General features: G+C 35.5%; 1 protein-coding gene across 2 annotated transcripts in view; it reads left to right on the top strand.

Annotated features, from left to right (window-relative positions):
- LOC306845418 (guanine nucleotide-binding protein G(s) subunit alpha) overlaps positions 1 to 8,932 on the top strand; it is a 43,830-nt gene extending 34,898 nt beyond the window's left edge. Inside the window, exon 12 of one of the 2 annotated variants that reach the window (XM_079378199.1) lies at positions 8,041 to 8,932. In XM_079378199.1, the coding sequence (XP_079234325.1) occupies positions 8,041 to 8,187 (147 nt within the window). In that variant the 3' untranslated portion in view covers positions 8,188 to 8,932. The remainder of the gene's footprint in view (positions 1 to 8,040) is intronic. The other variant, XM_079378198.1, reaches the window with a different exon arrangement.
- The last annotated feature ends 3,998 nt before the right edge of the window (positions 8,933 to 12,930 follow it).

Here is a 12,930-nt window from a genome sequence, read left to right as displayed (position 1 = left end):
AATTGTTCTAATTAATCCGGACAACTTTCTAATTTACAGTCATTAGCTACGACCAACAGGAAGTCGGCTATATTTATTTTAATGTGGGTTTTTTTTAAAAACGGGCTGTAAACAAATTAATACTCCTCCAAGCAGAAACACGGAAATCACACCAAACATTTTTTATCATGATGCCAAAATACTGAAGATGCTAAATTGCGGACGGATTTAGGATATCTTGAACGATGATTTAATGGCAATTTATTAAAGTTACAGTAAAAAAGATCATTTCTTTTTTTTTTTTATCTTTTAAGAGCAGCTTCCAAACACTTCATAAAAAATTACATACACAGAACAATACAGTCTGAGGATATGTGATTAATTTTATGAATTTACAATACACTATGCAGAGGAGAAAATTTGAAAACTATCAGAGAGTTAGACTTAGACTGCTTCTGAGTGAGAGATCCCTGTCAGCCTGCAGCTGAGTGAGGGGTGGGGGTGGGGTGGGGTGTGAGTGACTGTGTGAGTGACTGTGTGGATTGAGCCAGTGGGTGAGAGAGAGAAAGAGAGAGAGAGGGTCTGTTTTTTTAAATCTTTAAAAAATGCTTATAAATCATTAAAGATTTTGATAACACTTTATAATAAGGTCTCAATTCTTAACATTAGGAAATGCATTAATTAACGTGAACTAACAATGAAAAATATATTTTTACAGCATGTTAATTCTTCCATGATAGTATGAACTAACAAAGAACAATTTTTTTAAAGCATTTATTAATCTTTTTAATGTTAGAAAATTAGTCATGTTCAAAAGATAAACTTTAAAATGTAATAATATATAAACACATTTTGGAATTAATATTGATCAACATTAAATGGTATATAATTATTAATGATTATATATATATAATGATAGCTACAGACACCAAACTCGGTACATAAATTGTTCTTATTAATCCGGACAACTTTCTAATTTACAGTCATTAGCTACGACCAACAGGAAATCGGCTATTTTTTTTTTTTATGTGTTTTTTTTTTTTTTAAACGGGCTGTAAACAAATTCATACTCCTCCCAAGCAGAAACCAACAATTCACACCAAACATTTTTTCACATGCTTCCAAGATACTGAAGATACTACATTGCGGACGGATTTAGGATATCTTGAACGGTGATTTAATGGCAATTTATTAAAGTCACAGTAAAAAATAACACTTTTCTTTTTTTTTATCTTTTAAGAGCAGCTTCAAAACACTTCATAAAAAATTACATACACAGAACAATACAGTCTGAGGATATGTTATTAATTCCATGAATTTACAATACACTATACAGAGGAGAACATTTTCAAACTTATCAGAGTTCTCCTGTCTCTGTGCTTCTAATGTGTGCGGTAGGTGACTGGGTGGGTGACTGACTGTGTGAGTTCAGTGAGTGTGGAGGGAGAGAGAGAGAGAGAGAGAGAGAGGGTCTGTTTAAACTTCTCAATAAAATCCTTAAAAAATGCTTATAAAGCATTAAAGGTTTTGATAACACTTTATAATTAAGTCTCATTTGTTAACAGTAGGGAATGCATTAATTAACATGAACTAACAATGAAAAATGTATTTTTTACAACATGTTAATTCTTCATTGATAGTATGAACTTACAATGAACTAACAATGAACAAAATATTTTTAATATTAGAAAAATAGTCATGTTCAAAAAATAAAACTTTAAAATGTAATAATATATTAACACATTTTGGAATTGATTTTGATAAACATTAAATGGTATATATTTATTAATGATGTAAATTAACAACAGTTAAATAATGTTGTTTTTTAACATTGGTTAATTCACAAATAACATTAAATATTAACAATATATTTTTTACTTTATTAATTTGTGTTAGAAAAAATTATTCATGTTAGTTAATGGAAAAATAAATCATTAAAAAAAGCTTATAAATCATTAAAACCTTTGGTAACTATAATAATTTCTCATTTGTTAGCATTAGTAAATGCATTAACTAACATCAACTACCAATGAAAAATATATTTTCACAGAATTTAAAGTTTTATATGTTGTTCTGTGTGTGTGTGTGTTTCACTGAGTTGATGGTTTGGATTAACCCTTTAATTGCCGTATCCCTTAAAACCAAACTGCCAGAGGGTTACTGTGATGCTTGTGCTCGCTGGGCACCGTTTTATCGATGCCACCGGGGTGGCGTATGCTGACGGCTTGGGCCCGTCATCGCTGCTCGCAGCTATATTTATTATTTTTTTTTTTTTTTTTTTTTATTTCAATCATCCGGGCACTTTTGGGGGCCTTAACGTGCCCGAAAACTCTCGAAAATTGGCACGCACATTGGAACCCGCGGCCATTAGGACGCCGCTGAGGCTGGGACCCGGGCGTGGCACAGGGGCTCTACGGCGCCCCCTGGAAAATTGTCAGAAAACACGATGTATAGCTCACACATACTTGCACGTATTCATATGAAACTCGGTACACATATAGAACTCATTGAGCCGAACAACTTCCGCGCAGCATGTCTTAGGCTCCGCCCAACAGGAAGTCGGCTATTCAGGGCTGTTTAAAAAGCGCATGCTCTGGAATTTGATATACTCCTCTGAGGATTTCCATACGATTGCCACCAAACTCGGTGAACATGATCTCAAGACATTGGGGACGCTAAATTGCGAAGATATTTTTGATATGTCGAATGGTTTGCCCGTGGCGAGGCGATGAAGTTATGGCGAAAAATGAGACCCAGGAAATGCCTAATAACGTCCACATACATTGTATGATGTAGATCAAACTTCAGTGATTTGTTCGTTGTATGATGCCGATCGGATAGATGTGACTATTATGACTGAAAGTTATAGCGCCACCAACTGGCTGCAGGAAGTGTGTCGTTTTCAAAATGCTTTGAATTCAGCATCTTATTTTTACTCGATTTGCTTCAAACTTAACCAGAATAATGTCAAAACACGGCCGATGTAAAACTGTGAAGGGAATATTGATATCTAAAATTATGTTGCCATGGCAACGTGTCAAAGTTGAAAATTCGTTTCTGGTGATTTTGAGGCAGATAACATGTTTAGAATGTCATGAAACTCAACACACATATGAGTATTAATGATAGTTAGACACTGGAAAAAGCTCATAAACGGGCGTGGAAGAGGCACTCTATAGCGCCACCTTTTGTCAAAAATGGGGGGGTTAGTTTTAGCTACAGACACCAAACTCGGTACATAAATTGTTCTTATTAATCCGGACAACTTTCTAATTTACAGTCATTAGCTACGACCAACAGGAAGTCGGCTATATTTATTTTAATGTGGGTTTTTTTAAAAAACAGGCTGTAAACAAATTCATACTCCTCCAAACAGAAACACGGAAATCACACCAAACATTTTTTCTCATGATGCCAAAATACTGAAGATGCTAAATTGCGGACGGATTTAGGATATCTTGAACGATGATTTAATGGCAATTTATTAAAGTTACAGTAAAAAAGAGAATTCTTTTTTTTTTTTTTTTTTTAAGAGCAGCTTTCAAACACTTCATAAAAAATTACATACACAGAACAATACAGTCTGACGATATGTGATTAATTTCATGAATTTACAATACACTATGCAGAGGAGAAAATTTTAAAACTATCAGAGCTGCTTCTGAGTGAGAGCTCCCTGTCACTGCAGCTGAGTGAGGGGTGGGGGTGGGGTGGGCTGTCAGTGACTGTGTGAGTGACTGTGTGGATTGAGCCAGTGGGTGAGAGAGAGAAAGAGAGAGAGAGGGTCTGTTTTTTAAAATCTTAAAAAAATGCTTATAAATCATTAAAGATTTTGATAACACTTTATAATAAGGTCTCATTTCTTAACATTAGGAAATGCATTATTTAACATGAACTAACAATGAAAAATATATTTTTACAGCATGTTAATTCTTCCATGATAGTATGAACTAACAAAGAACATTTTTTTTAAAAGCATTTATTAATCTTTTTAATGTTAGAAAAATAGTCATGTTCAAAAGATAAACTTTAAAATTTAATAATATATTAACACATTTTGGAATTAATATTGATCAACATTAAATGGTATATAATTATTAATGATTATATATATATATATATATATATATATATATATATATATATATATATATATATATATTAGGGCCGGGACTCGATTAAAAAAATTAATCTAATTAATTAGAGGCTTTGTAATTAATTAATCGAAATTAATCGCATTTTAATCGCATATAAATATTTGACCTGAGAACAGTGAGAAGTAAGTTTTTTTATATGGATTTTTAAATTTCCCATCCACAGGGCCAACCAAAGCGGTCTCATCAGCTTCTTTGTCCATGTTCACTGTGGTTTGTTTTTGGCTGTTTCTCAATATGCGTTCTTCAGCGATCTTGCGTCCTTGTGTTCTCGTTCTACGTCATCATTAACCGTCGAAGTTCAGTTCCAATTCTCAAGAACGCAAGTACAGAGGATGCATGAAAGTGCCCGGATATGTTCTTGAAACTGAGGATGCATCGAGTGCAGACTTGAGAGAATCGAGCCGTTAGAAATCCCAGAAAATGCTGTGGGTGGCCGGTGTACGGAAGCCTGTAAGCTTTAAAGTTGCTCTCACAAATACTTAACGGCTCTTCAAGTTGAAAGTAAACATTTATCGTTTTGTTTTGGTTTTTATTTTAATAAAGTTATAAGACCCGGAGAAAGTCTGCATTTTTATTGGCATATTAAAATTAATCTTAACAGTAAAACATATAACGCTGTAAAATAAAACAATACAATTATATGAAAGTAATATCTATAATAGTATGAAATGTTTTAATAAGTTATGACATTTTGTAATATTTATTGTTCATTGGTCGCTGTTTATGCTGAGACTTTGCGGTCAGTTAAGCAGGAACGCAGTACATCTCAGTTCTCATAAGTGTGCGTTCTGTGTTCTCGCGTCCTTCCGAGTAGAGGGACCCAACGCAAATCTCGCGGGAGCGGGCGGTTTGAATTTTGGTGCGGGCGGGAATGGGCGGCTAAAAAAAAAACACTGTGGGATCGGGAGGTAGCCTAGCGACATGATGTCATTGTCAACAAAATCAAAGTACTTGAAGTCTAAAGAAACGCGCGGTAGCCTAAGCGTTTTAGATGTCCCCGATAGCCCAGGCTATATTCATCTTCCCTACCAGTGCGTCAGAATACATGCAGGTCAGGGACAGAAACAAACATGAATCTATTTAATAATAGCAATACAATACGTTTTTTTTTTTCCTGCGGGACGGGAGAAGACACAAAATCAATGCATCTCTATTATCGTGCGGGAATAAATTCTCAGAGTTTTGCGGGTGCGGGCGGGAGTGGACATACATATTGCGGGAGCGGGTGGGAGTGTAACACACATGATGCGGGAGCGGGCGGTAATGGTCAGAAATTCGGCGGGCGCGGGCGGGAGCGGGATGAAGAAAACAGTCCCGCGCAGGGCTCTACTTCCGAGTTCGTTCTTCCAAGGAAGCTTGGCAAGACCGGTCTCCACGAGAACGCAAGTCGGTGCTGCAGTATAATCGGTCCGCCGAAACTCATCCAGTGAGAAACGTTCCGCGGTGCAAAAATAAGTGCGATTAAAATGCGTTAAAAAAATTTAACGCGTTATTTTTGTGTAATTAATTAATCTAAATTAACGCGTTAAAGTCCCGGCCCTAATATATATATATATATATATATATATATATATATATATAATGATAGCTACAGACACCAAACTCGGTACATAAATTGTTCTTATTAATCCGGACAACTTTCTAATTTACAGTCATTAGCTACGACCAACAGGAAGTCGGCTATATTTATTTTAATGTGGTTTTTTTTTTAAAAACGAGCTGTAAACAAATTCATACTCCTCCAAACAGAAACACGGAAACATTTTTTCTCATGATGCCAAAATACTGAAGATGCTAAATTGCGGACGGATTTAGGATATCTTTAACGGTGTTTTAATGGCAATTTATTAAAGTTACAGAAAAAAGAGAAAACTTTTTTTTTTTATCTTTTAAGAGCAGCTTCCAAACACTTCATAAAAAATTACATACACAGAACAATACAGTGTAAGGATATGTGCTTAATTTCATGAATTTACAATACACTATGCTTAGGAGAAAAATTTAAAACTTAGAGATCTCCTGTCACTGTACTTCTAATGTTTGCGGTAGGTGACTGGGTGGGTGACTGACTGTGTGAGTTCAGTGAGTGTGGAGGGGGGGAGAGAGAGAGAGAGAGAGAGAGAGAGAGAGAGAGAGAGAGTGAGTCTGTTTAAACTTCTCAATAAAATCCTTAAAAAATGCTTATAAAGCATTACAGGTTTTGATAACACTTTATAATGAAGTCTCATTTGTTAACAGTAGGGAATGCATTAATTAACATGAACTAACAATGAAAAATATATTTTTTACAGCATGTTAATTCTTCATTGATAGTATGAACTTACAATGAACTAACAATGAACAAAATATTTTTAATATTAGAAAAATAGTCATGCTCAAAAGATAAAACTTTAAATTTTTTTAATATTGATCACCATTAAATGGTATATAATTATTAATGATGTAAATTAACAACAGTTAAATAATGTTGTTTTTTAACATTGGTTAATTCACAAATAACATTAAATATTAACAATATATTTTTTACTTTATTTATTTGTGTGAGTAAAAATTATTCATGTTTGTTAATGGAAAAATAAATCATTAAAAAATGCTTATAAATCATTAAAAGCTTTGGTAACTAATAATTTCTCATTTGTTAACATTAGTAAATGCATTAACTAACATCAACTACCAATGAAAAATATATTTTGACAGAATTTAAAGTTTTATATGTTGTTCTGTGTGTCTGTGTTTCACAGAGTTGATGGTTTGGATTAACCCTTTAATTGCCGTATCCCTTAAAACCAAACTGCCAGAGGGTTACTGTATTGTGTGTGCTCGCTGGGCACCGTTTTTCGATGCCACCGGGGTGGCGTATGCACTGGCGGCTTGGGCCCGTCATCGCTGCTCGCAGCTATATTCTTTTTTTTTTTCTTTTTTTTTAAAAATACACTACCATTCAATTCAGCAAGAATGCATTAAATTGATCAAAAGTGACCGTAAATACATTTATTATGTTACAGAAAATTTATATTTCCAATAAATGCTGTTCTTTGGAGCTTTCTATTCAAAGAATCCTGAAAAAAGTATTTCCACAAAAATATTAAACAGCAACTGTTTTAAACATTGATGATAATGCAATAAAAGAAAAAAGCAAATCTGTATATATTAGTATATCAGAATATGATTTCTGAAGGATCATTTGACACTGACTGGAGTAATGACTTCTGAAAATCAAGCTTTTATATTAAATTACATTTTAAAATAAATTCTAAAAGGTTTTTTTTTTTTTTTTTAGTTATAATATTTCACAATTGTTTCTACTGTATTTTGCCTTGCTGTAGTTGTGATCAAATAAACAGCCATGGTGAGCATAAGAGACTTGTTCCAAAATTCTTATTAATCCTAAACAGGAGTGTGTATATTTGTGTTATAAGTAAAGTAAAGTCGTGACGTATGACCCATACTCGAAATTGGTGCTCTGCGTTTAACCCATCCAAGTGCACACACACAGCAGTGAGTAGTGAACAAATGCACACACACACACACCGTGAACACACACCCGGAGCAGTGGGCAGCCAGTGCTGCGGCGCCCGGGGAGCAGTTGGGGGTTCGGTGCCTTGCTCAAGGGCACCTCAGTCGTGGTATTGAGGGTGGAGAGAGCGCTGGACATTCACTCCCCCCACCTACAATCCCTGCCGGCCGGGGACTCGAACCCGCAACCTTTCGATTACGAGTCCAATTCTCTAACCATTAGGCCACGACTTCCCCCATATATTTATATATATATTTTAAATAAAGGGATATTTACGACATGTCTTTGATTTGAATTGTGAGAGAATTACTTGATTTAAACCATGTCATGCTGCCGGTCCTAATAAAAATACCATCCTTTTTTGTTGTTGTTGTTTTGTCTATTTAGAGGATCAGTACAGCGAGTGGAGATGGCCGGCACTACTGCTACCCCCACTTCACCTGCGCTGTGGACACGGAAAACATCCGCCGAGTGTTTAACGACTGCAGAGACATCATCCAGCGCATGCACCTACGACAGTACGAACTCTTGTGATCGCAGCAGGGATGATGGGACACAAACTCACCACCTGAACTTTCTTTAGGCCCCCCTGCCCTACATCACACCCCAATATCAAACCACGAACCTTCAAACTGATGAGTCCCCACCTCTTACACTTAATATATATATATATATACACACACACACAGATGCACTCACACACATGGCCTTTCTCCATTCTGAGTGACTAGGGGCTGGGGCAAGGGGACGCACTGTGTTACTGGTGAAAGCGTGGCTGTGATCTCTGGCAAAAAGACTTGTTAACACAGCCAAGGACTACCGATGTTAATAAAAAGAGAGAGAGGAAAACAAAACATGTGAGAGGGAGAGGGAGGGGGGAGAAAAGAGGGAAGAAAAAGAACTGTCCAGGACTGCTCAGGACAAGGAAGCCATTTCGTACATATACAAACACATAATACGTCCAGCTAAACTCCTGACCCACAGTCCTATGTATGTTACACGTCACACTTGTCTTTTTTCCGATCATATGCCTAAACACACGTTACTTATATTGATGCGCACGCACAAGACATACACACGCTATTCTTATCCTCCACTGTTTTGGTCCTGTTGAACATTTAGTGCCTGTACGAGCCTGGCGCGTCCCCCTGACCTTTTCCCCATTTCCTCTTTCCCAAAACCACATCCCACCCCAAAGGTGGACAGACCCCACCGGAGGAGAGCAAAACGACGGACTGTACGTTAAGAAAAACAAAACATAAAAACAGAATGTAGAGCAAAATGTCTTCTCTTTTTTTTTTTCAACAAAAATGGAGGGTTTGGAGCATTTACTGCCCCGGGTTGCTTTGCGTGTGGAGCAGAGAATGACTTGAACACAAGACCCATCACATGACTCGCTTCTCGAGATGCATCGCAGGAGAGGCGAGCGCATGCAATGCTAGATTCATGCAGAACAGTGAACTGAATGCAGTGCAAAAAATCCAAACTTTATATATATATATATATATATATATATATATATATATATATATATATATATATATATATATATATATATATTAGTTTCCCCAGTTTGTGTGTTGGTGTGAGCAAATATGCACCATGTTAAGCCTCCTGTTTTCCCGGTTGCTCTCTCCTTCTGTTTTCCGAGTGTCATTCCTCTCTCTCTCTCTCTCATTCTTTCTCCTCCCCTTTATCTTTCTCTCTGTCCGTCTCCTCCCTGCTGCAAAAAATCTTGTACACTGACACGTGGGGACTTCATCAGACCGAGGGTAAGACAGAGTAATGACGCGAGACATGAGAAGGACGTCTAAAGATTGGCCTGGTCGCGCTCTCCACCCCCTCCTTCCTCCCCTCCGACTTCCTCTCCTCCCCTTTAGCCTGGCTTTTGGTCTGTCTTTTGATTTCTCTGCTGGATCATTATTCTTGTACAGACTGTAAAATGTATTATTTTGTACAACTTTATTGAAGAAAAAAGTAACTTGTAGAAGCTCCCTGTGCCTTGATCACGACTGTACGTGTAAAATGAGCTAAGATGTAAGTAAGATGTTTCATTGCGCTGTTTGGCTCTGCCCTGCCTCTGTCGATTCCCTTGAACTCTGACCCCCCCGACCCCCTCCCTGATTGCCTGTTTGCTCATCAGACTCTGGGTGGAAGTTACCCCCCCCCCCCTCTCTCTCTCCTTGTGCCGATCTCGAACCGGCCTCCCCGTACAACTTAAGAACGGAGAACACGTGACGCCGGTGTCACATTGGTGACAGAGTGCAACTTTTACTGCCACTGCTTATCAGTGGAGTTTGGGGGGAGCTGCTGTCTGTCATGTCGACCCCCCGCCCCCCTCTGTTTTTTTTTTTCCGTTTAACCTGCCTCTGGTTTGTTTTAGGATCAATATTAAATGCCTGATGCTATGTAGTACAAAGCAAGAAACATTATATACAGTATATATAAATATATATTTATGTGTGTAAATATATTATTTATATATATGTGTTTGCTTTTTACAGGTTTTAATTGCCTTTTTTGGTCCGCGACAACAATAGTCAACATTTTTAGAGGCAGGGTATGGGGCTTTTGTTTTCTTTCTTTTTTTTTTTTTTTTTTTTTTTTTTAGCTTTAACTCTGTTGAAGGAGAAAATAATCCAAATGCAAAAACATTGCTTGTCTCTTCGTAAAAAACCAAATTCCTTTGCTAAAAAAAGAGTGAAAAAAGACAGCAAATCTGTCGATGTATTAAGTGTACAAATTGTTTTGATAGCTGCACAGTCAGATATTGGGTTCATATTCCCCCTCCCATGGTATTCATGTTTATTTCTTTATATTAAAAAAAAAAAAGGAAGAAAAAGAAAAGAAAAAAAGCTGCTCTACAAACTGACATACTAACAAAAAGAGGCCGCCCATCACTGGACAATGACCAATCGTAATCCTCTCTGTACCACACTTCCTGTCCTGCTACCCAATCACATGAAAGCAGGGGCCAGCTTTTGGTGCTCTAATGGTCCACTTTGTTACACAAAGTATTTATTTTTGTTTTATTTATTTGTCACTTTATACTTTTTTTTTCTTTTTCCAAAAATGCCATAATTTTTATCAAAAACTGTAAAGTTTAACCGGTCCGATCCGGTTGTATTTCTGCAAAATGTGGTACAGGTGTTATCTATCTATCTATCTATCTATCTATCTATCTATCTATCTATCTATCTATCTATCTATCTATCTATCTATCTATCTATCTATCTATCTATCTATCTATCTATCTATCTATCTATCTATCTATCTATCTATCTATCTATCTATCTATCTATCTATCTATCTATCTATCTATCTATCTATCTATCTATCTATCTATCTATCTATCTATCTATCTATCTATCTATCTATCTATCTATCTATCTATCTATCTATCTATCTATCTATCTATCTATCTATCTATCTATCTATCTATCTATCTATCTATCTATCTATCTATCTATCTATCTATCTATCTATCTATCTATCTATCTATCTATCTATCTATCTATCTATCTATCTATCTATCTATCTATCTATCTATCTATCTATCTATCTATCTATCTATCTATCTATCTATCTATCTATCTATCTATCTATCTATCTATCTATCTATCTATCTATCTATCTATCTATCTATCTATCTATCTATCTATCTATCTATCTATCTATCTATCTATCTATCTATCTATCTATCTATCTATCTATCTATCTATCTATCTATCTATCTATCTATCTATCTATCTATCTATCTATCTATCTATCTATCTATCTATCTATCTATCTATCTATCTATCTATCTATCTATCTATCTATCTATCTATCTATCTATCTATCTATCTATCTATCTATCTATCTATCTATCTATCTATCTATCTATCTATCTATCTATCTATCTATACTTTTCCTTTTTTTGGTTATGGGCATGGGATGGGGTGGGGGAGATGTTAAGCTATGACATTTTAGTATGTTTACTTTTTTAAATTTTATTTTCTAGTTCAGACTCGCTGCAGCAATAAGTGAGTGAGATTTGAGTACCAAATGCCCCCTTGCCTGACTGTCTCTATAAGAAGTGTTTTCAGTGTATATGTTGCTTTTTTTCCCATGTCTCTCACACTTACTGTACATTTTGTACAAAGATTCAAATTACAGCAGTAAAAGAAGAGTGTAACACTGTCTGAGTGACACACACATGCACACACTCTTTTCACAAGGCTAACTCTGTTTTTTGGCCCAAATCAAACTATAAAGGATAATGTAGTTGCTCTTACAGTGATGGTGGTTCTTAAAGGTTTAATATACCATTTGCTACATGTTTCTAAAGATGCAAAATGTTATCATTTGCTGCTTAAACTGATGGTTTCAATGGCACTATGCATTGCACATCCTAATATGACTTTTGGAAATCATCTGGTTGTCCTTAAACTACGCTCATGTTTTGCAGGCAGGCACATGGATAATCATGACAAACTTCTATGCATTTTTTTAAGCAAATTTGCAACGTCTTACATTATCACCTTTAAAATGAAATAAGAAGCCTACATTAGTGTACATTCCCATAGTAGGGTCCTATAAAAGAGGTTCACTTAAAAAAAGTCACTAGACTGGGAAAGTATTAATTGTGTTTAAAGCTAAATGAACTTATTTTGAATCTATCATCTTGATGGTTTGCATCATCAAACACGCAGTTTCCAGATTCTGCTTATTGTATATATTTTGCTATATTCTTGATGTCAGAAGTCATTACACCACTTTTATGATCTTAAAAAAACAAAAGCTTTTTTTTTACGTATTAGCTGCTGTCAGCATCAGCAATTAAAAAAACAGACATCAGAAAAATGTTATACAGTACACAATAAATTTGGGGATACAATTTAAATAATTAGTTTATATAATATAATGTAAGAGTCTGAGTATATTTCAGTTTCCCAGTTCCTAATGAAATCTACTGATGCTCCAGGGAGTCTTAACATTAAGCAAAACACAGTATTGAGTGTACAGGCAAATACAACCCATTAATGTTGTTTAGATTTTCATCTTGTCTTATGAGTATAGAATTACATTTCACAGTATTTAGATCCTCAATTAGTTTGTCAGCATTTTTTTTATAAAAATAAAATGGATATATCTAACAGCAAGGTCTGCAAAAGGAACAAAATTATCGATTGAAGACAAGGGATTGTTTTTACAAGTCTTAGCCATAATAATAATAATTGTATATATTATTATTAGAACTTAATGACCTGCACATATCTTGATTTCGTTACATGT

Source organism: Barbus barbus (genome assembly GCF_936440315.1).
Source record: "Barbus barbus genome assembly, chromosome: 25".
NCBI lineage: Eukaryota > Metazoa > Chordata > Actinopteri > Cypriniformes > Cyprinidae > Barbus > Barbus barbus.
The sequence above is the reverse complement of the archived record's forward strand: the minus strand, read 5'-3'. Positions and strand labels throughout refer to the sequence as shown.